This window comes from Opisthocomus hoazin, chromosome W (genome assembly GCF_030867145.1).
Source record: "Opisthocomus hoazin isolate bOpiHoa1 chromosome W, bOpiHoa1.hap1, whole genome shotgun sequence".
NCBI lineage: Eukaryota > Metazoa > Chordata > Aves > Opisthocomiformes > Opisthocomidae > Opisthocomus > Opisthocomus hoazin.
The window spans coordinates 45,296,970-45,322,187 of record NC_134453.1 but is presented as its reverse complement, the minus strand read 5'-3'; the positions used below and the strand labels follow the sequence as shown (position 1 = coordinate 45,322,187).

Genomic DNA, 25,218 nt, shown 5'->3' with positions numbered 1-25,218 from the left:
GGCATTTGGCCTTGTTGAACCTCATACAGTTGGCCTTGGCCCATCAATCCAGCCTGTCCAGATCCCTCTGCAGAGCCTTCCTACCCTCAAGCAGATTGACACTCCTTCCCAACTTGGAGTCATCTGCAAACTTACTGATGATGCACTTGATCCCATTGTCCAGATTATTGATAAAGATTTTAAACAAGACTGGGATGTGAGAAGATGAGACCAAAAGGAATTGACGTATAACCTATTGGATAACGAGGCTTGCAAAGATAGTTAAGACTGATGAATCTATATTAGAGTAGAACTGTGATTACAATTACGCTTCTCAACAAAGTGATCTTTGCTTAACAGCAGAAACTATCTGGGAAGTGTGAAATAGCAAGATGAGAAGGGGAAGGTTTGTGTGGTGGACTACAATGTACATAATAAACTTTACAGACGTACTAGATATTTTTATTTGCATTATTCCATGCCAATTTCATTTAAAAGAATGTATCTCAAAAAAGTACACTCATAACTGCCTTATATAGATGTTATAATGTGGCTGCTGTGTTTATTTCAAACATAGAACTGTATCTTTTAACTGCTTAAGAGCTTTTTATAATTTTTTTTAGGTAACAATCATATGAAAGAAGAAAATTATGGTGCTGCAGTGGATTGTTATACTAGGGCTATAGAACTGGATCCAAACAATGCAGTCTATTACTGCAACAGGTAAACAAAATAATATACAATTTTCATTCCCAAACTTAATGAACATTTTAAAGATAAATTGTGAAGTAGATCAAAACATGAGGCTAGAAAAAACCCACTATTCTGAAATTTGTCATGTTAAATTTGTAACAGATTTAAAGGAAAAATGAGCTAATTCAGAATATCTGTATTAGTTAAAGGTGTAATATGGGCTTTAAAATTATTTGTAACACCTTGAGATCAGGTTTTTGTGAGTTAGGATGTCTGTATTAAATTATAACTTAGGCTGTGGTTTCCAGTCTGTTGAGAGTAGTAAGAGCCTTTTTTCCGGTGTTCTAGTTGACTCAGCTGCCATCTCTATCTCCTCTAGTATTTACTTTCCCTGGAAAAAATATCATCAGTGTGGGTATACCATTTTGGAGATTTCAAGTATTGTATAAATACTCAATATTTTTATGCATGACCTTTTGAAAAATGACAAGACTGTTGTAGTTTCATTGTATAATCAATTCTTCACCATAGTACTGACATGGGACCAGAGAAAGTCTGGAAGGGCATGTTATCCCAGTAGCAGCAGTATGCTCTTTCAGTATACTGCTCTGAAGACCAGCATAAGAACAAAGGCACTATAGTGTATGAGCCCTACTGGAACTGGTCTGCCTCTAGAGCCCCTCTGCTCTACACTTTTCAGTGCCTCTGTTACCAGAAGGATTTACTAAATTAAGTGCGGTCAATCTGGCCTTGTGGCACTGTACCCAGTGGATTTTTCAATTTTTGGAGCTGTGCTTCCATTACTTCGAGTTTAGTTTGTGATAAATAAAACTGAATGATTCAGTGTTTCATGGCAAGCATAGAGAGAAAGGGAATGCACAGTTTACTAATATTGTATGTCTTTAAAACAGTAGTTTGAAGTGTAAATTGTCTATTTTCCTTGAGAAAACTGACCACATATGTAATTTTAGGTATCAAATGGTAATATAAGTCCTGATTCAAAAGCCTCCCAAATTCACTGAATGGGCTTAAGCACCAAATCTGTAATTGGCAAAAGAGTGGAAATAATTCACTGTGTGCTACATCATCACATATTACATTTGTGAGGACCAAAATGAAGCTTGATGTCAGTGAGCACGGTATTGTACAAAGTTATTTAAAAGAAGACAGGCTGTTGCTTGGAGTTTTGAGGATGATGTGGTATACGAATAAACATAAGCCTTATTCTTCTCTTACTTAAGCTAGTATGGAAGCAATGGAGAATTATTGCCTTCAACAATATTGCTTTTTACTCGCAGCAGTGGAAAAAAAGAGAGCTGAGATGACCTTGGAAGTTTTAACTGGCCATATAATTTTTTTGTAAACATGGAAAAAACATTTTCTGTTCAAACACATATGAGACTAAGCATTGTCCCCAATTTTTATCCATACATCTTCACTGGCATCTGTGGAGTTGGACAACTGTTAAGTAGCCTGAATATTTAAAAGATACAAGTAGTCTCATTCAGAAGAGATTTTAATCAAGTTTAGAAAAAACATGCAATTCGGAGGTTTTCACAGGAGAAAGGATTGAATGCAGTGATGACTGTAGCATCTAGCATTCCTAATAAAAATGAAAAATGCTTTATGCAATGGAAATATTGTAATTTCTACTATAGTTTTTTAATCAAAGAAGAACAAATTAGAGTGTTTTGAGGCCTTTTAAGCAGATAAAACTTTGAGTACTAATCTGTTCCAATGTCCTTTTTAATTTGGGCAAGTCTTTAGTCTTATTGTATTAATGTCCGCAACATTTAGTATTTCTCTGGTACAGAGATGCAATTTTAATTTAGTAATTCCAAGATTGTTGAGAAATGCTATCCTGATTTACCTGAAAGCATGAGTTGCCTGCAAGTCTTTTACTTCATTTTTTTTTTCAGGGAAAAATCACAGCATTCCATTGAGTGGCAATAAAACTATACTTCTTACTGGAAAAGTGCAATTGTATAAAATACTTCTATTTAAACTACTACTAGTTTCACTTCTTGTAATAGGTTTTGTGATGTATTTTGTGCATAGTCATATGCTAGATCTAAAAGAGTTCCTTAGAATTATTTATCCTTTATGTCTTCAAAGGTCAGCTTGTGTTCTCCAAAGTCCTACTCTAGCAATGCACTTAAGCACATAATTAATTCACAACATTTGCTTGTCCTGCTTACTTGAGGAAAGCTGAGGCATTGCCTAAATAGTGAATGAAAAGTCAGTAAGATTAAACAAGTCTGAAGTTAGTCATGGATATGTGAATATCTAAGCTGGTTTTTGTTTGGGTTTTTTTGCTGTTATTGGTGGGGCTTTTTTTACAAAGCTCTGTCCCTTCCCTCCCCTCTTCCTCTTAGGGCTGCTGCTCAAAGTGAGCTCAACAACTACAGTGAAGCAATAAAGGATTGTGAGCAAGCCATAGCAATAGATCCAAAGTACAGTAAAGCATATGGGAGAATGGGGTAAGTGAGTACAAATCTGAGTAAATGCTGAAGACCCAAGTGTAAATCACCATAGATTTTCTGAAATAAGTGGAACTATGTTGTTTTGCTTAGCTGATATTCTTGTTCTGAAAGTGTAGCAATTTTCTGAAGATGACCTTATCAGGCTGTCAGCTTTAAGTTTTATATAGGTAGTTGATCTCCGCATTTTCATATCAGATTTTGTCAGTTTACTTTTTTTTTCTTTGAGTTTATATGCAAGAAAGAAACTTTAACTTTGCAAATTTAGTTTAGCAAGTCATACTGTATTTTTCTACCTTCTATCTAGTTATGAGTAATTGTTCTGGTTTCGACTGGGATAGAGTTAATTCCCCTGCCAGTAGCTGCTGTGTTTTGGATTTAGTACAAGAACAATGTTGATAACATTGATGTTTTCAGTTGTTGCTATGAAATCAAGGACTTTTTCCAGTCTCCCATGTTCAGCTAATGAGCAGGTGTGCAGGAGCTGGGAAGGAGCATAGCCAGACAGATAGCCAAGCTGGCCAATGGAAATATTCCATACCGTGGACGTCATGTTCAGTTTGTGAATGGGGGTTGGCCAGGGGGCAGGAATTCCTCTTTTTTTCCGTGAGTTCAGTCTTTTTTTGTAATTTTGTCAAGTTCTGCGAAATTGGTAGTTTGGCAAAATTTGTGAGCTCTGGGAAACCCGCAGGTTCCGCAATCGCTGCTCAGGGACTGGCTACACAATTGGTCGATGGGCAGTGAGAAAATTGTATTGTGTATAGCTTGTTTTGCATATTCAGTAGTAGTATTTCCTTCGTTGTCTTATTAAATTGTTTTTATCTCAACTCACAAGTTTTACCTTTTGTCCATTTCTCCTCCCCATCCCACTAGGGGGGAAGTGGAGGGGAGGGGTGAGCGAGTGGCTGTCTAGTGCTTAGTTGCCGGCTGCCAGGTTAAACCACCACATGCTGAAATTTGTGGTTCCAGTATTTGGTTTCTTGAAGCTGCAGTATCTTCACTCTACTTACCCATGTACCCTTGTGAATAATCTCTTGGATCAAAAGGACTGGAGGAAACATTTAGAGGAATTCCTGAGCTTTTGCAAAAAGACATAGATGCTGTATACAGCGTGTGCTCTCAAATACAGACTAAATCACTAAATCACTTGATGATTCCAAATAGTTTTTAATGAAACTTGCATGTATATGGAACAGACAGTGCAAGATGAGTTCTTGAGGCTTCATCTGTTCTGCAAAAATAAGGGCTTACACTAAGCAGTATTAGTACAATAGCAAAACTTGCTTTAACTTAGTGCTCAAGCTAAAAATTAGTTCTGAGATACTGTTTTACTTAGAAAATGTATCATTATCTTTTGATGGTCATTTATGTTCTACTCGGGATTTCTTTATTTCACATTAGGTTGGCTCTGACCTCAGTGAATAAATATGAAGAAGCAGTTACAAGTTATCAAAAAGCACTGGATCTTGATCCGGAAAATGACTCTTATAAGTCAAATTTGAAAATAGCAGAACAGAAGCTAAGAGACGTGTCCAGTCCTGTAAGTTAGCTCTGCATCTACTTATTTACGATAGTTTTAACTGGGATTTTGTAGGTAAACTTATCTTCAATTGTAATTTTTTTGTAGACTGGAACTGGACTGAGTTTTGACATGGCAAGCTTGATAAACAATCCTGCCTTTATTAGTATGGTGAGTATATTTCAAGCTTTACATTATATTGTTTTTAAAACTGAAGTTTTAAGAACAACTCTTGTTTAATAACACAAGTGATTTTAATGCTTATTATAATGGCAATGGTTTCATTATGCTGAATTTAAACTTTCCTAAGTCATTTTACACTCAAACCAGGTGAAGCATAAATCTCCTATAATGCCTGTCTTATTTCCAATTGATTTTATCCTACTTATGAACGAAAACATGCATAAATTAGCTTTGCTGTTTTTATAGATTACATGAATAGCAAAACTCTTGTCAACAGCATGGTGAAAATATCTTTTCTGTTCTCTGCATAGCAGTTAACAATGAATACAAAGAAATCACCTCTTAAGTGAATAGCAAACACACAGTGCTTTCCTTTACTTCCAGTACAATAGCAAATTGTGGTTTTGTCCCTCAGTAGTTTTTTTTCCATGCATGATTTTCTTAGCCACATTGTATGAATTAACTTTGAAAAGATAATTTGGAGAAAAAAAAGTAAAAAATACTTATTTCCTTTGAGAACTCAGTTAAAACTTTACTACCTCTCTGGTAGCTTCATTAGGACAGGGCATTTTAACCAGTGCTTCAGCGTGGAAATGCACTGCATGCAAGAGAGATCAATATATCTGGTCTGATGTTGTGGTCCAAATAACAGAGATGGTAGGCAAGGAAGAAGTGAACAAGTTCTCTGATGTTATTAGTGATTAAATAGCACTAGAACTCCATGTACCACTTCAATGCCCACGTGACTTATTCAGACAGTCTGCATCTGTTTAGAGACAAAGATGTACTCTTCAGTATGGAGCTCACTATAGGGAAAGGATTTTTGCATCATTTCCGGAAGATGCACAGTCAAGTGAATAGAAAACAGGGCATTCAGACAGGAATTAATTAATTATTTTCCTGTGGTGTGTTTTTTTGCTTTGTATTGTTTTTAAGGAAATAATTGACTCACTGTCTGACCTTGAGAAAGTTATTTCTCCATTTTGGGCCCCTAACCTAGATCAGACTTGTTACTGATGGAAGAGAGAAAAAAATCCTATACTTCCCACAGAATTGACCCAAATTTGGCATTTTATATCCAACTGTAGACTAGAGAAAACAGTTGATTTACTTTTGAGAGGTTGTATGAAAATATATCAATCGATAAAATTAATACTGTATATGTCTGGTTTTTGTAGTACCTTTAATAAGATAGTGAATGCGCAGATACTGCATTGTGCCTATTGGTCTTATATTCATGCAGACACTACTTTCTATAGGAATTACTAACTTTAAACCATTACCTGGTTTGTTTGATAGTATCTGTCCATATACACCCTTACACTATGGCAAACAGTATAATTTTGAGGTACCTTATGAATGAGAAATTTAAATAACCTCATGCTTACTACAATGTAAGAAGATATGCAAGTTAACACAGAAGATATATGTTACCACAAAACCATGGTACAAAGTAAGTCCACACTGGTTTACTCTGCAATATTTTGTGGCCATAATCTTAACAGTTTATACCCACTAGTAATAATAGTTGCAAAACTGATTTATCCAGGCTGGGAATCAACAAAATACAGACCTTTCTCCAAAAAGCCCAATAGAAAACCTTTGTCCTTGGAAGTCTTAAGTTATTTTTTTTTAAGTTTTCTGGTACTGGGTTTTTATGTTTAATAACTTGCTGTCATATTTTTCATGTCTGAATCTGTAACAGGTATTTGTTATCTAACATGTAACAAATTGTCTCAGCTTCATATCCTTGAAATACTTTCCTGTAAAAATTCTTTTTGCTGGGGACCATACATCTCTGTGCACATAAACTTAGCTTAATTTTGTAATAAAACACAGAATACACCTTGTGGGTTTTTCTTTTTTTTTTTTTCACATTTTCCTCAGTGATACCCCAGTAGTAAATGTGTTGTAATTTCAGCTATATATTGTCTATTCTAGGCAGCAAGCTTAATGCAGAATCCTCAAGTTCAACAATTGTAAGTATTAAAATAGAGTACCATTGAAACAAATGTCTTTAGGGGTTTGAATAAGAGAAAAGGTGGATAGTACTGTATTCCTGAAAACCTAATTTTATTTTTGCTTACTGTAAATAGAACTACTGCAGTTTCTTCCTCTTGCAGCTTATTTCCTCCCAGCAATTCAACAAAGAACTACAGTTTATTGCTTATTGTAAAAGTACCTGCATACCCCAATGCTAACACTGTGCTAACTGTTTCAGGATGTCAGGGATGATGTCAAACGCCATTGGTGGCCCTGCTGCAGGTGTTGGTGGCTTGTCAGATTTGTCCAGCCTGATCCATGCGTAAGTGTTTTGAATTGCACAGTTTTAACGGTTACATTTGTAGAAGCATCATTGTGCACCATCAAGTCAATTCTACTGTGGCCTGTCCCCATTGTATATGTGATCATTAGTAAAACTGAGAACTTGAAGTCTTATTTTCCACTATCTTGTTTCCTTTCTACACTTCCATCAACTGGAATGACTGAACTGTGTGCTCAGTTTCACTTTCTGGTTTTCATACACTGTTTACTTTCTAAATGCCAGTTATTAGAAATGTTACTTTAAACCATTATAATGTTCCTATAAATCTTTAGGTAATCCTACGTGTGCTTTCAAATTGTACTGATCAATTTATTACCAGATATCCCAGACACTAGTTAGAAAAGTTACGGATTTATTTAGCACAGGTTTCAACAAGTTCCAAAGTTGACTTCTGACTGACCATGCTCTGGCATCCCTCCATTTGGACTAGGAAGGCTTCAGGGAACTCAGTATAATAAGGAGAGGAATAGGTTTTACAAAAACCAGGACCCAAGTCTTTCATAATATAATAATGATAATCCATCTCGAAGAGTCTGCACAAAAACATGCAATTTGCTTATATGGCAAGACTTCTTAACAGGCATACAATTTTACTTTATTTCAGCGTTCTAGCCTGTTTAAAACTATTTTTAAGTTTTGCCCCTTCAGGGCAAAAGTAATTTATAATTCACGTCACAGACGGGAATGTGCCCCCACAAAATCAAGGACTGTATTCACAAAAATCACGTGCTATGCCTAGATCTATGAAAATGGTGGCTTTCCTTCAACCTGCACTGTGGTTTAAAGGAGTCTTGATAATTTGCTATTTGGGCAAAATGCAGAAGTTACAGAGAATGCCATGCCAGGCTATTCATGAAGTAATATGTTTTACTTGGTTTTTCTAGTAAACCAGGGTTATGCTTATCTTTTATGTAGAATTAATCTCACCTATTAATTTTACTTTTAAGCTACAACTGTTATGGAGATGGATCTGTCATTACTTCAGTCATACAGGTGTAATTGTATGCTTGCTTTCTACTAATGACATCTTGTTAGCCATACAAGTTGGCAGCTGCATACTGTATTTCTGGAAAAAAATAAAACTTCAACTATAAGAGTAGTCATCTTAAACAACTAGAATGGATCCTCTCAAAAAGAAGGGAACAAATCACTGGAGCAGATTTGTTGCAAAATTTTAGTTTTAGCAAATAAGATAATACTTTTTCCTCCATGCTATCAAGTAGAAGTAATGGTCCTAAAGAATGAAAATGAGGACCTGATGATAATCCTGTTTGGAGAGACTTTAACTAGATAAAGTGATAATACTACAGCTATCTTTCTGTATAGTCTTAATCAAGATATCTTTAGTCTTAACTTTCATATAATGCAGCTTTCAGTTATATTAGGATATCCTGTTTTCTTACAAATGCTGCTTGTCAGGTTTTTTTTCCACTTGTTGATTTTACTACAAACTGTTCAACACAGGGGGCAGCAGTTTGCACAACAGATACAGCAGCAGAATCCAGAGCTCATAGAGCAACTGAGAAATCATATCCGGAGCAGATCTTTCAGTGGCAGCACTGAAGAGCATTCCTGACTTAAAGGAGGCATGTGAATTGGAATGGTATATAACCCCAAAATGCATACCATAGTTAGTAGCAAAAGCACCACTGTAACTTCTGCTTGAACAGAAGACGGAAAATTCTTTGTGCATGTTTGCAAACAAGAATAAATCTGTTAAACAGATCTATTGCACATAACTTGGAACATATCATTTATTTATAGTTACTCTGAAAATGAATACACTAAATAGATTAAGTGGTCTATTAAAATCCCTACATACAAGTCATTTTCAGTATGTGCATTAGATTGATCTCCAGGGCTATTGAGTGGGGAGGAGTTTTCTAGTAGTCTGATCTTGCATAACAGCTTAATTCTAAAATCCTAGTGTAAAAGGCACATTATTCTTATGGTAAAAATCGTTAGGGCTGTACTCCTTGTCAAATATGCTATTGAAATAATAGGCTCATCTGATGTGCCCTTCTATAATGAGCATAAATCAGTGTTGGAGTATAGAATGTACTTAAAACTAATGCCTGAAAAGTCTGTTTCCTTAAGCCTGTGGAGGGACTGTCATTAGTAACATGAAATACTGTTCAACTTCATTTGGCAGGAGAGAGGGAGATGATTGCATATGAAGGAGTGCCACAAATTGTACAGAAAGAGAAGACACTAATCCTGAGTAGGATAATACGCAGAAACCAAAATAGAATTGGCTTGGGAAAGGAAAGATTATTAAGAAGTTTTAGGCTTTTCTACTGCCATGTCTACCCACAGTTCATGATGGTAGCCTTGGAGGTCAGCATTATGACACTGTTTTCCTAGGCACGGCAAACTGTATTACATTCCATATGTATGCAGTATTTAATATAAACTTAAAATTCTTAACTGTAATAAGCTGAAACTGATCGTATGATTGTACAAAAAATTAGTGCTGAAAATTTATCAAAAAATAACTGCCTTAGAAAGAAGGATTCTCTTTCTATTCTTGTGTGGCAAATCACTGGCTTAAACAATTAAGGATTTTTTTTTAAAGCTTCATTACACATATCTATCTTAAGTGATGGTTATATGGCCAAGTTAAAGATTTTTCCAGTCTACAGCATTTATCTTCCTACCCTGGCTTTTCTTGCTCAGCTAATCTTACTCTTTCACAGACCACTGATTTTCTGTTTTTTTATTATGTTACCTTTTTTTTTATTCTGCTTACTGTTCACACTGCTTTCTGCTACAAGGTACACTTGTTTTTACTCCAGGGAGGTTCTTAACACTCCCAATTCACAATTTGTGTATCAAAACTAATTTGATGCCTAAGACAAAGTGACCTCTGCTGGCCAGTTAGACTCGAGAAAGTATGTGGAGTAACAATAGAGACTGCCAAATGGAGAAATACACAGGAACTCCTGCACCTCAGACATTATATCTAATTCATCTTGTGCTCAAAAAAAGAGCACCTTGAGTAGAAGCAAATGCAAAATTTGGGGATAAGTCAGGCACTTGACTGTAACAAATGCTAGTTGTGCATCTATTGTATGAGTCATCTTCTACTAACACAGGGGGGGAAAATGCAGCGGGATCCAAGGAGAAATGAAAAGAATTGGAGAAAACACAAAAATAGTAAATCTATATAACCATCTGTTAAATAAAGAGTTAGAGCTTAATAGAGCAACTTAAAAACTGTAAGGCATTTCATACTTTATTCAATAGAGCTTGCCTACACACAGCATTAAAATGTATTTGTTTTTTTTAAAAATTCTCTGTATATGCTGTAGCTGCCTTTTTGAGGCTGTAGAGCTACTTAGGCTTTATATTAAATATATTTCCAAATAACAGCTTCTGACTTAACATCTGATGACAAAGAAGAAAATCCCTAACATGATCTTCTTTCAGAGGTTGTCCCAATTCTGAATATAATCCATTCAAGAAAACTGATATTTAAGTTCAGTCACATTTAATAGGACAGAATACCATTTAAAAGAAAGATTGATGAAGGCTATAGGTGGGCTACAACTACTGTACAAACATTGCTTGGAGTGGTGTGTTGTGTCAGGAGAGAAGTATTGCTCCTAGCATATCTCCTATTAAACTTCATGTTTATTCTTAGTTCTCGCTTTCATATTTTCAACTGCTCACTACTAGCTTTGATAAGAGGAACCAATAAATCCAGAGTGGATTGGACAGCACTGCAAGATCTGTCAACACTCAATTTATCCTTACTGTGTGACAGTGTAGTGGGTTGACCTTGGCTGGATGCCAGGTGCCCACCAAGCCTATCACTCCCCCTCCTCAGCAGGACAGGGGGTAGAAAATAAGATGAAAAGAACTCGTGGGTCAAGATAAAGGCAGTTTAATAAAGCAAAAGCCATGCATGAAAGCAAAGGAAAACAAAAGATTTATTCTCTACTTCTCATCAGCAGGCGATGTCCAGCCACTTCCTATGAAGTAGGGCCTCAGTATGCTTAACAGTTTCTCCAGAAGACAAACACCTTAATAACCAATGCCCCCCCCCCTTCCTCTTCCTTTCTCTTAGTTTTTATTGCTGAGCATGAGGTCATATGGTATGGAATATCCCTTTGGTCAGTTTGGGTCAGCTGTCCTGGCTATGTCCCCTCCCAAGATCTTGCCCACCCCCAGCCTACTGGTCTTTGTGGGGGGGCGGGGGTTTGGAGAGGCAGCCTTGATGCTGTGGAGCACTGCTCAACAGCAGCCAACACACTGGTGTGTTATCAACACCTTTCTAGCTACCAATACAAAACACAGCACTATGAGGGCTGCTATGGGGGAAGTTAACTCCATCCCAGCCAGAACCAATACAATCTCCACCCCTTATTCCATATCATTTGCATCATGCTCAAGTCCCAAATAATTTGATACATTTATGTATCTTCTAACCATCCCATTGTATCTAATTCTCATTACTGAAATCCTTTCTTATCAACACTTACAATTTACACTACATACTTAAACCATCTTTATAACCAACATACAGATTTATACATTCTCATTAATTACCATCCCCTGTCCTTTAACAGATAGACATTATTCTCCCATTTCATGGGCTTCCTCCACTCCTCCAAATTTTCATAAGAACAGGCTGTGACTTGGGCCCCATCTAAGATGGGCACTCAGGACAGAAACAGCAGCATGTTCAGTTGTTGGGCACTAACACCGGCTTGGTTTGGGTCATCGTTGCACTCACCCGGTTCCTTGCGAAGCTGACGCTTCATCAGTTCAGGTCATCCCTGCTACATTAATTCCTATAACATACACCTCACATCACAGATTATTTTTCCCCCAAGGTTAAACCTCCTTGAGGCACACACCAGGTCTCCCTATCCTTCTGCATTACCCACCAAGTACACCCGATCCTTGAGCAAAGACAATCCCATGAATGGGCTCACCTTTTCCCAAAGGAGGAGCAATCCGCATTGCCTTCCCCAGCCACTTCCCTATGTGCACTACAGGGACCTTATCTGCTCCCTCAGTATGTAGGGGTTTTGTTTGGGCAGGACTAGGACGGTTAGCAGATCCTCTGGTGTTAACCAGCCAAGTGGCTTCTGCTAAATTTGTATCCCAGTGCTTCCATGCCCCATTGCCCAATGCTGTCAACATAGTCTTTAACAGTTCATTATATCTCTTAGTCTTTCCAGAGGCTTGTGGGTGATAGGGGATGTGATACACCCACTAAATGCCATGTTTCTTAGCCCAGGAGTTTATGAGGTTATTTTGCATATGAGTCCCATTGTCTGATTCAATTTTTTCTGGGGTACCATGTTGCCACAAAATTTGCCATTCAAGGCCTAAGATGATGTTTCAGGCAGTGGCATGGTTTACAGGGTATGTTTCTAGCCAACCAGTACTGGCTTCCACCATGGTGAGCGTGTAGCGCTTGCCATGGTGTGTTCATGGCAGTGGACCAACAGTCAATTTGCCAGGCCATGCCATATTGAAAACCCAGCCACCACCCTCTCTTCCAGGGAGACTTTACTCATGTGGCTCACTTGATTGCAGCACATGTTCACATTCATGGATGACCTGTGTGATTGCCTTCATGGTCAGGTCCATCTCTCGATCATGAGCCCATCTGTATGTTGCATCTCTCTCTAGATGTCCTGATATTTCGTGGGCCCATCGAGCTACAAATAGCTCACCCTTATGCTCCCAGTCCAGGTCCACCTGAGCTACTTCAATTCTGACAGCCTTGTCTACCTATTCATTGTTCCGATGTTCTTCCGTGGCACAGCTTTTGGGCACATGAGCATCTGCATGATGTACCTTTAGAGCCATGTTTCCTACCTGGACAGCGATGTCCTGCACAATGCAGCAGCAGCCCAGATGGGTTTACCCCTGTGCTGCCAATTGGTCATGTTCCACTGCTGTAGCCACCCCCATAGGGCATTAGCCACCATCCAGGAGTCAGTATAGAGGACTGGCCACTTTCCTTGTTTAGCAATCTCTAGGGCTAGTTGGATGGCTTTCACTTCTGTAAACTGACTTGACTCACCTTCTCCTTCAATGGCTTCAATGACTTGTTGTGTGGGACTCCATACAGCAGCTTTCCGCTTCCGATGGTTTCCTACAACACAACAGGATCCATCAGTAAACAAAGCATAACGCCTTTCATCATCTGATAACTCATTATATGGTGGTGCCTCTTGGGCACAAGCCGCCACCTCAGGCGATGCTCCAAAACCTCTGCCATCTGGACAGTCCATGATCTCTTCCAGGATTCCTGGGCAATTGGGTTTCCCCAGTTGAGCCTGTTGCATGATCAATGCTACCCACTTACTCCATGTAGCACTGGTTGCCATATGCGTAGCATCATTTCCTTTGAATATCCAGTGTAGCACAGGCAACTGTGGTGCCAAGAGGAGATATGCTTCTGTACCAACAACTTCTGAAGCGGCTCGAACCCCCTCATGTGCTGCTAGTATCTCTTTTTCAGTTGGGGTGTAGTGGGCTTCTGATCCTCGAAACCCCCGGCTCCAAAACCCTAGAGGTCGACCTCGGATTTCTCCTGATGTTTTCTGCCAGAGGCTCCAGGTGAGACCATGCTCCCCAGCTTCAGTGTAGTGTTCATTTTGCACAGCTGGTCCTGTCTGGACAGGCCCCAGAGCTACCGCACGAGCTATCTCCTGTGTCATCTGCTCAAAGGCTTGTTGTTGCTGAAGGCCCCACTCAAAGTAGTTCTTTTGGGTTACTCGATAGAGAGGGCTCACAAGCTGACTATAACCTGGAATATGCATTCTCCAGAATCCCACAAGGCCCAGGAAAGCTTGTGTTTCTTTCTTGTTAGCTGGTGGACACATAGTTGCTATCTTGTTGATCACATCCATAGGGACATGATGGCATCCATCCTGCCATTTTATTCCCAAGAACTGAGTCTCCTGCGCAGGTCCCTTGACCTTGCTTCATTTTATGGCAAAGCCAGCTTTCAGAAGAATCTGAATTACTCTTTTCCCGTTCCCAAACACTTCTTCTGCCTTGTTGCCCTACATTGATGATGTCATCAATGTATTGCAGATGTTCAGGGGCATCACCCTGTTTTGTGCAGTTTGGATCAGTCCGTGACAAATGGTAGCACTGTGCTTCCACCCCCCTGGGGCAGTTGATTCCAGGTGTGTTGGACACCCCTCCACGTGAAAGCAAACTGTGACCTGCACTCTGCTGCCAAAGGACTTAAAAAAAAAAATGCATTGCAATGTCAATTGTGGCATACCACTTGGCTGCCTTGGACTCCAGTTCAAACTGGAGCTCTAGCACGTCTGGTACAGCAGCACTCGGTGGTGGCGTCACTTCGTTCAGGCCACAATAGTCTACTGTTAACCTCCACTCTCCATCAGACTTTTGCACTGGCCATATGGGACTATTAAAGGGTGAGTAAGTCTTGCTGATCACTCTCCTTGGCTCTCCAGTTGATGAATCACCTCATGGATGGGAGCCAGGGAGTCCCAGTTCATGCAGTATTGCTGCCAGTGTACTGCCCTGGCAGCAACTGGCACCTGCTGTTCTTGAACTCACAGCAATCCCACAACAAAGGAATCTTCCCAGGGGCCAGGCAGGGTAGAGAGCTGTTTGATCTTCTCTATGTTCACAGTGGCCACACCAAAAGCCCATTGGTACCCCTTTGGGTCCTTGAAGTACCCTCCTGAGGTGGTCTATGTCAAGGATACAAGGGGCCTCTGGGCCAGTCACAACGGGGTGCTTTTCCCACTTGTGCCCTGTCAAGCTCACCTCAGCCTCCAGTACAGAGAATTCTTGGCATCCCCCTGTCACTCCAGAGATCCAGATGATTTCTGTGCCCCTATACCCTGATGGTATCAGCATATACTGTGCACCAGTGTCTACCAAAGCCTTATACTTCTGTGGGTCTGATGTGCCAGGCCATGGAATCCACACAGTCCAGGATACCCGGTCATCCTTTTCCTTCTCCTGGCCGAAGGCAGGGACCCTCTATTCTTGTTCCTGGTCAGAATATGCACTGTCTGACCCTTGCCGTGGCAGACCAGAAGTCACCTCACCAGGATCAAGGGAGGTGGTCTCAGTCCTTCTATGTCTGGGAGATCGCTGATTGCCTTCTTGTGTCTCAACAGCAACTACACTGACAGCCTTTTTGGGTGGCCCCTTCTTAACAGCTGTCTTCCCTCTCAGGTTGTGTACATGGGCTTCCAGATTAAACGTGGATTCACCATCCTAATTCCTCATATCCTCCTCCTGGTCATGCAGGAAGAGCCAGAGTGTGCCACGTGGCATGCGCCTGGGGCTCCCTTTCCCTCTGACCCAGGCAGGAGGGGACTGACTGTGGGGTGCCCCTGACAGCCGAGGTGCTGGCCTGTAGGGATGAGGAGGTAGAGATTTTCTTCAAAGTTTTGGAGCCAAGAAGACACTTTCTCCACAGTTGGTGTATCCATATCCGGGCAATATATCGCTGCCAAGCTGTTAGAATATGACGCTGGGGCATTTTGGACCCCCCCTTCCTCCACATGGCCCATATGCACAGGACATCCTCTGAATCTTTGGAGAACTCAACGTTGTCTAGATCACTGCAGATGACTTCCAGCACCACTAATTCTCTCAGATACTGGATGCCTTCATCTGCGGTAGTCCACTTTCCTGGGGATTTCACAAGATCTTCCTTGAATGGGTATCTTGCCTTCACACTTGAGAGGAGCCATCTCCAGAGACTGCAAATTGCTGTCTCTTCCAAGTCCTCTCTCAATTCCCTGGTTTCTAGCAAGGGATCCCAGCTGTTGGGCTTCCTTCCCTTCCAGTTGCTATCAGCCCCGTTATCCCAGCATCGGAGCAGCCAGGCAGCAATCCGCTCACCTGGCTGGCAGCTGTAATCTTTCCTCGTGTCTCAAAGTTCTGCTGAGGTCAGGGGTTGGGTAGTTTCCGCTTCCTGTCTGAATTCTCTCACTCCTTCCTCCAAGTTCTTTGCTGAATGTGCTGGTTTTGACTGGGATCTTGCCCACCCCCAGCCTACTGGTCTTCAGGGGTGAGGGAGGATATTGGAGAGACAGCCTTGATGCTGCGGGAGCACTGCTCAGCAGTAGCCAAAACACTGGCGTGTTATCATCAACACCTTTCTAGCTACCGATACACAGCACAGCACTGAGGGCTGCTATGGGGAAAGTTCACGCCATCCCAGCCAGACCCAATACAGACAGCAATCTTCATGCAGTCGGTTACCTTTCTCCTTCAAAACAGAAAGAGTGTCAAGAACATCTTGAGAGTTCCTTAAGAACTGCAGAATATGGTAATATTCAAAGACTGGCTGTAGAAGTTGTACTGTCAAGTACAAGCCCTATAGCTTACTGTATTTATGGGACAACTATCCCCAAGGTTAAATGGAATGAAGCATTGGTTAGTTATCTGAAAATTATTATTGAAATAATCTTTATAGAACCGTAACTTTCATTTTGCATGCTATGCTATTGTCATGTTTAGGTGTTACTCCAGTACAGATCATATGTAACCAGAGTATTTAGTAAAATGTTGATGGCATTAAGCTAACCCTTTAGGAATTTGCTACAACTGGCACAGTACTTAACTTGTAAACATTCTTTGTTTCTTGTATATTAAAAGAAAGAGCTTTATAGCCTAAATAAAAAACAGTGACACCAATAATAGGAGCTATCATTACACGCTTTTCCACTGAAGCTAGGAACAGAAAGATCATTTATGCTAAAATCTATTTTACCTTAAATAGGCTAGATTGTTTCACAGAGTCATGTGATATGTCTTAATCACAGGGTAAGGAAGGAATCTTTTCCTGTGTAATAACTGCACTTTATTTTGCACTAAATTTTTTCATCCTGCTAGATCAAGTGGTAAACAACAATACCAGTAAATACTGCTTTAATTTAAGGTCAATTTCAGTTTATCATTCAATTGAAAAAATACGCATTTAACACCTAATTGGTTTTGTATCATTACTGTTCCATCAGCATATAAGTGTGATAGTTGTTAGAAAAGAAAATGTTTTACACTCAAATTGTAAACTCCTGTAACCTGCTTCTATGGAAATATATTCTTCTAACTATGCCTGATCAGAAAAACAGCTAATGAAATATTCAGTGTAGAAATTGTTTCAGTTGCACTTCTGGTTTTGTAACAAGTACAAAATAAAATCACTCATTCATAATGAGAAAGAACTAAGTCTGCAACTTCGAAAAAAATCTTCATACACTGTTTGAAGGCTACGGATAGTCATACTGGCAAAGTGCAACTTGACTACCATTTCTGTATCTCTCCTACCTCTTATTACTGTATGGTTACATCTCCTTCAACACGCATCAGTTTACCTTGAAAATAGATTATAAATTGTTGGGGTCGATGTAGTTTGAGAGTTAGCATGACTAGGCCGCTTAAGCGAAACAGTTAGCATAGCTGGACAGGCCGCTGGAAAGGACAGCTAAGAATAAACATGATGTGGGTTAGCAAAAACAAGATGTGTTCAAGGACGTGGAGGCGGCCTGTTGCTATTGGCGCTAGTGCATAGTTACCAATCATAAGGGAATATGGGGTGCGTGAACAGCGCGTGATTTATGTCTGTAGCCTATCCGAATAAGCGTGATCGGGTGTGCAGATATGAAAAATGTATATAACCATGCAAGCAGACCAATAAATCGGGAATCGGCTGTGCTTTGTATCAATGTGTGAGAGTCATTCCTGTCCCTGCATGGATGCTGAAACTCAGCATTGTGGTGACCCCGATGTGATATCATAGCCGAAGAAGGCAGGGGACTGCCGACCGGCGAGGTAAGCTGGGCTGCCCGAGAGAGGCAGGAGCGGATCCACGGCATGCCGGGGGGGCGTGAATATCAGCAGTATGGGTTCCACTGTATCAGCGTTGGAAAAGGCGGCGCAGAAAAGCCTGCCGGAATTGGCGGATCGAGCCAAGGTGAAGTTAACTGGAGGAGAGATATCGGGTCTATTATTGTGGTACCGCCGACGAAAGCTGATAGCAACGACAGATCAGTTGTTCGACTTGGCTGTGTGGCAGAGAATCGGGGACTCTGTGCAGGTCAGCAACAAAGAGGAGCGATTATTAGCCCCTGTTTTTCGAGCTGTCAAAAGCATGATCAGCTGAAAGGAATGAAAGCTCAATTGAAAGATTTTACAGAGAATTTTGAAAGAACAAAGTCTTGCAGTTTAAAATCCCTGAGGAAATCATTACATGGAAATCAGTGCATACATCTTTAAATGCTCTAAAATTCGTAGAAACTATCTTAGAAGCGGCTGCTACTCCTCCACCATTATCTCCAAAGCAAGGACAGAGCTGCAGTCTTTTGAAATTTAACCCTACATACGACGAAATTCCTAACCCAACGTGAGAAATGCGGGAGGTAAATCTGCCAGAACCTGATGATCCTTTAAATCCAGAGAAATGGGAAGTGGGGTGCAAAATCTGGCACCCGAAAGTGTACAACAGGGTCCCTCTACAGCAACTGGCGTACCCGACCTGAGATCAAAGCAGGGTGAATTCCAGCATAAAACCGCGCAGTCCATCAGACACAGCACAGCCCGCAGTGCCAGTGACCACCACACCAGATGGGTCAGCGAACCTTACACCTGGTGGGGGACATGGCCCCCCCCGGGCAACCGGCGGCGCAGTGCGGTTTCCCCCTCCCCTCCCCCCCCCCCTTCCCCCGATCCCAGCGCGCCAGCCCGTCCCGGCCAGCCCAGAAGCGGCGCGGCAAGAACCATCTTCCTGACATTCAAGGACTTGGTTGGAAAAAGTGTGTATAATTCAATTACTGCAGTAGAATTCCTTGTATCCTTATCGCTGCAAACTGTTCTAGCTGATTATGATATTAATGTATGCTAATGAGTTCTCGAGAGTGCCTGCTTTCTAGGGCTCCGAGGTTAAGTTTTGGAGAGTGAATTATTTTGCTGCTTTCTGGTAATAGATTTTGGGTACCCAGGTAGGAGGCTGCTCTTGAACATCAATGGTCCGAGGGATCGCAGGACCTCCAGCCGGCACCGAGGGATTCTCGGGGAGAACCTCTGATCCCTGGACCAAAAAGTTCTGAGCACGAACGATTAATAAGACAAAGGCATTCTTCCAGTATTGTTTCTTGTTGCCTACCTGCTAGTCATAGTGAAAGCTTCACAGCATTGGGCTATATCCCTGGGGAGAAGGGAAAGTGCCCTTCCTAAAACAGAATTGAAAAGAGAGTACTCTTCCTGAAACCAAGGCTTGGGAATTTGTCTGTTAAGTGTTGAATGTTATTGTAAGTCCTTGTCTGTTCATAAGTCTTTGCATTGAAAAAAAAAAAAAAATCTTAAGTCTGCAACATTTGGATTTATGTTGAAAACTTGGTGTGCTTGTGCGTGTGCGGTTGCGACTATAAATGTGTGATTTCATGTGTTTGTTGTCATAGTGTTTGTATTTCTGTGTTCTGATGGATTTATTTGGTTTCTGTGATCGAACGAATTTGTCTGGACTAAGTAACTGCCTTTGCGTCTTTGGCTTGGTGAGTTCTGCAGGTATTGTATATAGTTAATGAGTTATACCCTTAGATACATTGATTTTAGCCTAGGTGATTAATATGAATACAGGTTATAGTATGCACTTCACATCTATATATCTTTTTATTAGCATTTGTGTTCTTGTGTTTGTTTTTAGTATTGCACTGTAGCGGGGCTGTTACTGGACCATAATGCCAATAGTGATGCTTAGGTGTGTCAATGTAGCACTTGCTTTAAATTCATTAAATAAAAAAGGGGGAGATGTAGAGGAAGCAGTGATTATGTTGGTTCTGTCTATAATACGCATAACACAAAAGGCACTAGAGGTAACTGTGAAGAAAATTTTTGTGATGCAACTAACACCAATTGAGCAAATGTTTTTAAGGCAATGATAAGATAGCTTAGCTTTTTTTGAAAAGAAAAAGGGGGAGATGTTTGGGTCGATGTAGTTTGAGAGTTAGCACGACTAGGCCGCTTAAGCAAAACAGTTCGCATAACTGAACAGGCCGCTGGAAAGGACAGCTAAGAATAGCAATTGAGAAAGTTCTGATAGCGCACATGATGTGGGTTAGCAAAAACAAGATGTGTTCAAGGACGTGGAGGCAGTCTGTTGCTGTTGGCGTTAGTGCATAGTTACCAATCATAAGGGAATGTGGGGCGTGTGAACAGCGCGTGATTTCTGTCTGTAGCCTATCCGAATAAGTGTGATCGCATGTGCAGATATGGAAAATGTATATAACCACGCAAGCGGAGCAATAAATCGGGAATCGGCTGTGCATTGTATCAATGTGTGAGAGTCATTCCTGTCCCTGCACGGATGCTGAAACTCAGCAATAAATAAAGTTATTTCCTCTTTTTGTGTGGATAAATGTGGTTTTACTGTTTTGGTTTGTTGATATATCTAGAGTAACAGGTAAATTGTATTTTTTGTTAAATTGCATGCGGTTTGCGTGGCAAGGTTTTGGTAGTGGGGGGGATACAGGGGTGGCTTCCATGAGAAGATGCCAGAATCTTCCCCCATGTCTGATAGAGCCAATGACAGCTGGCTCCAAGACGGACCCACTGCTGGCCAAGGGTTGTGCCAATCAGTGACAGCAGTAGTCCCTCTGTGATAACAGATTTAAGAAGGGGAAAAAACTGCTGCACAACAGCAGACGGGAGAGAGGAGCAAGACTATGCGAAAGAAACAACTGTGCATCCACCAAGGTCAGTGAAGAAGGAGGGGGAGGAGGTGCTCCAGGTGCTGGAGCAGAGATTCCCCTGCAGCCCGTGGAGGTCCACGGTGGAGCAGATATCCACCTGCACCCCGTGGAGGACCGCACGCCGGAGCAGGTGGGTGTGCCTAAAGGAGGCTGTGACCCCGTGGAGAGCCCGCGCTGGAGCAGGATCCTGCCAGGACCTGTGGACCCATGGAGAGAGGAGCCCATGCTGGAGCACATTTGCTGGCAGGACTTGTGACCCCGTGGGGGACCCACACTGGAGCAGCCTGTTCCTGAAGGACTACACCCCATGGGAAGGACCCATGCTGGAGCAGTTTGTGGAGGACTGTGTCCTGTGGGAGGGACCGCACACTGGAGCAGGGGACGAGTGTGAGGAGGAAGGAGCAGCAGAGAACATGTGATGAACTGACCATAACCCCCATTCCCTATCTCCCTGTGCTGCTCAGAATTCTGGAGTGAAGGTGAGCCCGGGAAGAAGGGAGGGGTGGGGGGAAGGCATTTTAAGATCTGGTTTTATTTCTCATTACCCTACTCTGACTTTTGATTGGTAATAAATTGGTAAAAAATGGTCAATCACCAAGGGGAGCTGCTCTGGAGGTGGCCCGATCTGCAGCAGAGCAGCAGATCTTGCTGCATGGGGGAGGTTCCTGAGGCAGGACAACACCAGGGAAGCAGAGATACCTGCCAGGAGCCCGCAGCTCTCGCAGGAGACCCTGACGAGAACTGGGCATTGCCAAAGCAACCGCGGCCACCCCTACACCTATGAAAAGCAGCCTAGGGAGCGCTATCGATCAGGAGCACCATGAACAGAGTGGGCAAATGGAGCATAGCGCATCAGCCAGGACATGGTGCGGCAGTTTGTGCAGAAGGGCGCACAGGGAGGGTGTGGTCACTTTACCAGCTCAAGAGATGAGTTCAGTTGGTGGTCATCACCCTCTCAGAAGGAGTTTAGCTATGGTATCCACCTGGTGGAAAGCCATGTCCTCTGCACTCACCACAAAGGATGTGGCAACCCAGATGGAGCTCCCACAAAAACATGCAGCCATCCAGGTCTCAGGCTGCAGGGAGTGCCAGAGCCTTTCACTGGTAACAGATGGCAGTAGTGAGAACAGCTGTGTGAGATGTGACCAGGTGGGTATCTGCTCAGCCTGGTGGCAGAGGTATGAGAGGAAGTAGAGAGGTTAAGGAGCATCAGGGAGTCTGGGAAAGAGATAGACTGGTGGAACCATGCTCTGCCCTCCCTGAGACAGAAACAGGAACAGCCACCAGAAAAAATCCAAGATCAAGAGGATCCTGTATCCTCCCCCCACCAGGCTGAAGGCGGTAGCTTAAAGGAAAGGAGTGAATGGAGGCAAGACCACACTTGGAACAGCAGGCAAACCCCCTTGTTGCCCACCTTGCCTTCCCAGGTGCCTCTGTACAATAGGTATGAGGCTCTGGATGTGGAAGGCCAGTCAAAGGATGATGTGGATGATGGCCCATCTACACCAGAGGTATTGCCAAGGTCAGAAAGGCCAACTCCCTGTATCACGACCACTTCCACGAGGAAGAAAAGACTGGTTATAGTCTTAGGTGTCTCCCTTCTGAGAGGAACAGAGGGTCCAATATGCTGGACAGACCTTCCTCTCGGGGAAGTCTGCTGCCTCCCTGGGGCCCGGGTTAAGGACATCACTAGGAAACTTCCTAGCCTGGTATAGCCCTCGGACTATTACCCGTTACTACTCTTCCATGTGGGTGGCGATGAGGCCACAACGCATAGTCCAAGGGCAATCAAAAGAGACTTCAGGGCCTTGGGATAGTTGGTAAGGGAATGTGGAGCACAGGTAATTTTTTCCTCTCTCCTTCCAGTTGCAGGCAGCGGAAGAAGCAGACGGACCCAGTCTATTAATACATGGCTCCGTGTCTGGTGTCACTGCCAAAATTTTGGGGTTTTCAATAATAGGATGGCCTACATGGCACCAGGTGACACAGCCAACAGCCCAGATGAAGTGCCTCTACACCAATGCACGCAGCATGCGCAACAAACAGGAGGAGTTGGAAGCCATTATGCTGCTAGAAAGCTACGACCTAGTTGCCATTACTGAAACTTGGTGGGACAAATCCCATGACTGGAATGTGGCTATTGATGGCTACAGGCTGTTCAGAAGGGACATGCGAGGAAGGAGGGGTGGAGGCATTGCCCTGTGTTAAGAAATTGATAGATTGTGCTGTCCCTCAAGAATAGCAACGAGCAGGTCGAAAGCTTATGGGTAAGAATCAGAGACAGAGGAAACAAAGGGAACCTTGTGGTCGGTGTCTACTACAGGCTGCCCAATCAAGGGAAACCTATTGATGAAGCCTTCTTACTCCAGCTCCAGGAGGCATTGTGCTTGCAAGCTCTCGTCCTGCTGGGGGACTTCAGCCACCCCGACATCTGCTGGAAAAGTAGCACGGCGAGCTGTAGGCAATTCAGGAGACTCCTGGAGTGCATTGAGGATAACTTCTTAGACCAGCGAATAGACACCCCTACCCGAGGGGATGCGATACTGGACCTGATGGTCACCAACACAAGTGAGCTAATCGGTGGTGTCAAGACTGGAGGCATCCTGGGCTGCAGTGATCATGCATTGGTGGAGTTCACACTCCTGAAGGACATGGGACAGTCAAGGAGTATAGTCAGGACCCTGAATTTTAGGAAAGCCAACTTCCAGCTCTTCAAGGAGTTAGTCAGAAGGACCCCCTGGGAAACTGCCCTCAGGGACAGGGGGACAGAACAGAGCTGGCAGATCTTTAAGAACACTTTTCACAGAGCCCAAGAGCTCTCGATCCCCACATGTAAGAAATCAGGGAAGGTAGGCAAGAGACTGGCATGGCTGAGTTGAGACCTGATGGTCAAACTAAAGGGCAAGAGGGAACTGCACAGGCAGTGGAAGGAGGGACAGGTATCCTGGGAAGAGTATAGGGATGTTGCCCAGTTGTGTAGGGAGGGGATCACGAGGGCCAAGGCATGGCCATAGGTGAATTTGGCAAGAGATGCTAAGAAAAACAAGGGCTTCTATAGGTATGTCAGCCAGAAAAGGAAGGTCAAAGAAAGCATACCCCCCCACCAATGATCAATCGACTGGCAAACTGGTAACAACAGACAAGAAGAAGGCTGAGGTACTCAACAACATTTTTTGCCTCAGTCTTCACTGGCAACATCTCTTCCCACACCTCTCAAGTGCATGGATGGCAAGACAGGGACTGGGGGAGCAAAGTCCTTCCCAATGAATAGATCAGGTTCGTGACCACCTGAGGAACCTGAACAGTCTATGGGACCTGACGAGATGCATCCCAGAGTCCTGAGGGAATTGGCTGATGTCATTGCCAAGCCACTCTCCATGATATTTCAAAGGTCATGGCAGTCAGGTGAAGTCCCTGGTGTCTGGAAGAAGGGAAACATTGAACCCATTTTTGAAAAGGGTAGGAAGGAGTACCCTGGGAACTACCGACCTGTCAGCCTCACCCCTGTGCCTGAGAAGATCATGGAGCAGATCCTCCTAGAAGCTATGCTAAGGCACATGGAAGACAGGGAGGTGATTCGAGACAGCCAGCATGGCTTCACCAAGGGCAAGTCCTGCCTGACCAACCTAGTGGCTTACTATGATGGAGTGACTACATCAGTGGACAAGGGAAGAACTACGGATGTCGTAATCTGGACTTCTGTAAAGCCTTTGACAAAAGCCCCCACAACATCCTTCTCTCTGAATTGGAGAGACATGGATTTGATGGGTGGACTGTTCAGTGAATGAGGAATTGGCTGGATGGTAGCAGCCAGAGGATAGCGGTCAATGACTCAATGTCCACATGGAGAATGGTGACAAGTGGTGTCCCTCAGGGGTCCATATTGGGACCAGTACTGTTAAATATCTTCATCAAAGACACAGACAGCAAGCTCAAGAGCACCCTCAGCAAGTTTGCAGACAACACCAAGCTGAGTGGTGCAGTTGACACACCAGAAAGACGGGATGCCATCCAGAGGGACCTGGACAAGCTGGAAAGGTGGGCCTATGTGAACTTCATGAGGTTCAACAAGGCCAAGTGCAAGGTCCTGCACCTGGGTTGGGGCAACCCCCAGTAACAATACAGGCTGGGGGATGAAGGGATTGATAGCAGCCCTGAGGAGAAGGACTTGGGGGTACTGGTGGATGAGAAGCTGGACATGAGCCACCAATGGGTGCTCGTAGCCCAGAAGGCCAACCGTATTCTGGGATGCATCAAGAGAAGCATGGCCAGCAGGTCAAGGAAGGTGATTCTGCCCCTCTGCTCCGCTCTGGTGAGACCCCA

The 25,218-nt window shown here is 42.7% G+C and overlaps 1 protein-coding gene across 4 annotated transcripts in view; it reads left to right on the top strand.

Moving 5' to 3' along the window:
* LOC142365623 (small glutamine-rich tetratricopeptide repeat-containing protein beta-like) overlaps positions 1 to 17,870 on the top strand; it is a 145,692-nt gene extending 127,822 nt beyond the window's left edge. For all 4 annotated transcript variants that reach the window (XM_075446600.1, XM_075446601.1, XM_075446598.1 and 1 more), the window contains 7 exons: positions 603 to 702; positions 3,048 to 3,152; positions 4,554 to 4,692; positions 4,780 to 4,842; positions 6,796 to 6,833; positions 7,076 to 7,159; positions 8,645 to 17,870. In XM_075446600.1, coding sequence (XP_075302715.1) covers positions 603 to 702; positions 3,048 to 3,152; positions 4,554 to 4,692; positions 4,780 to 4,842; positions 6,796 to 6,833; positions 7,076 to 7,159; positions 8,645 to 8,756 — 641 coding nt within the window. In that variant the 3' untranslated portion in view covers positions 8,757 to 17,870. The remainder of the gene's footprint in view (positions 1 to 602; positions 703 to 3,047; positions 3,153 to 4,553; positions 4,693 to 4,779; positions 4,843 to 6,795; positions 6,834 to 7,075; positions 7,160 to 8,644) is intronic.
* The last annotated feature ends 7,348 nt before the right edge of the window (positions 17,871 to 25,218 follow it).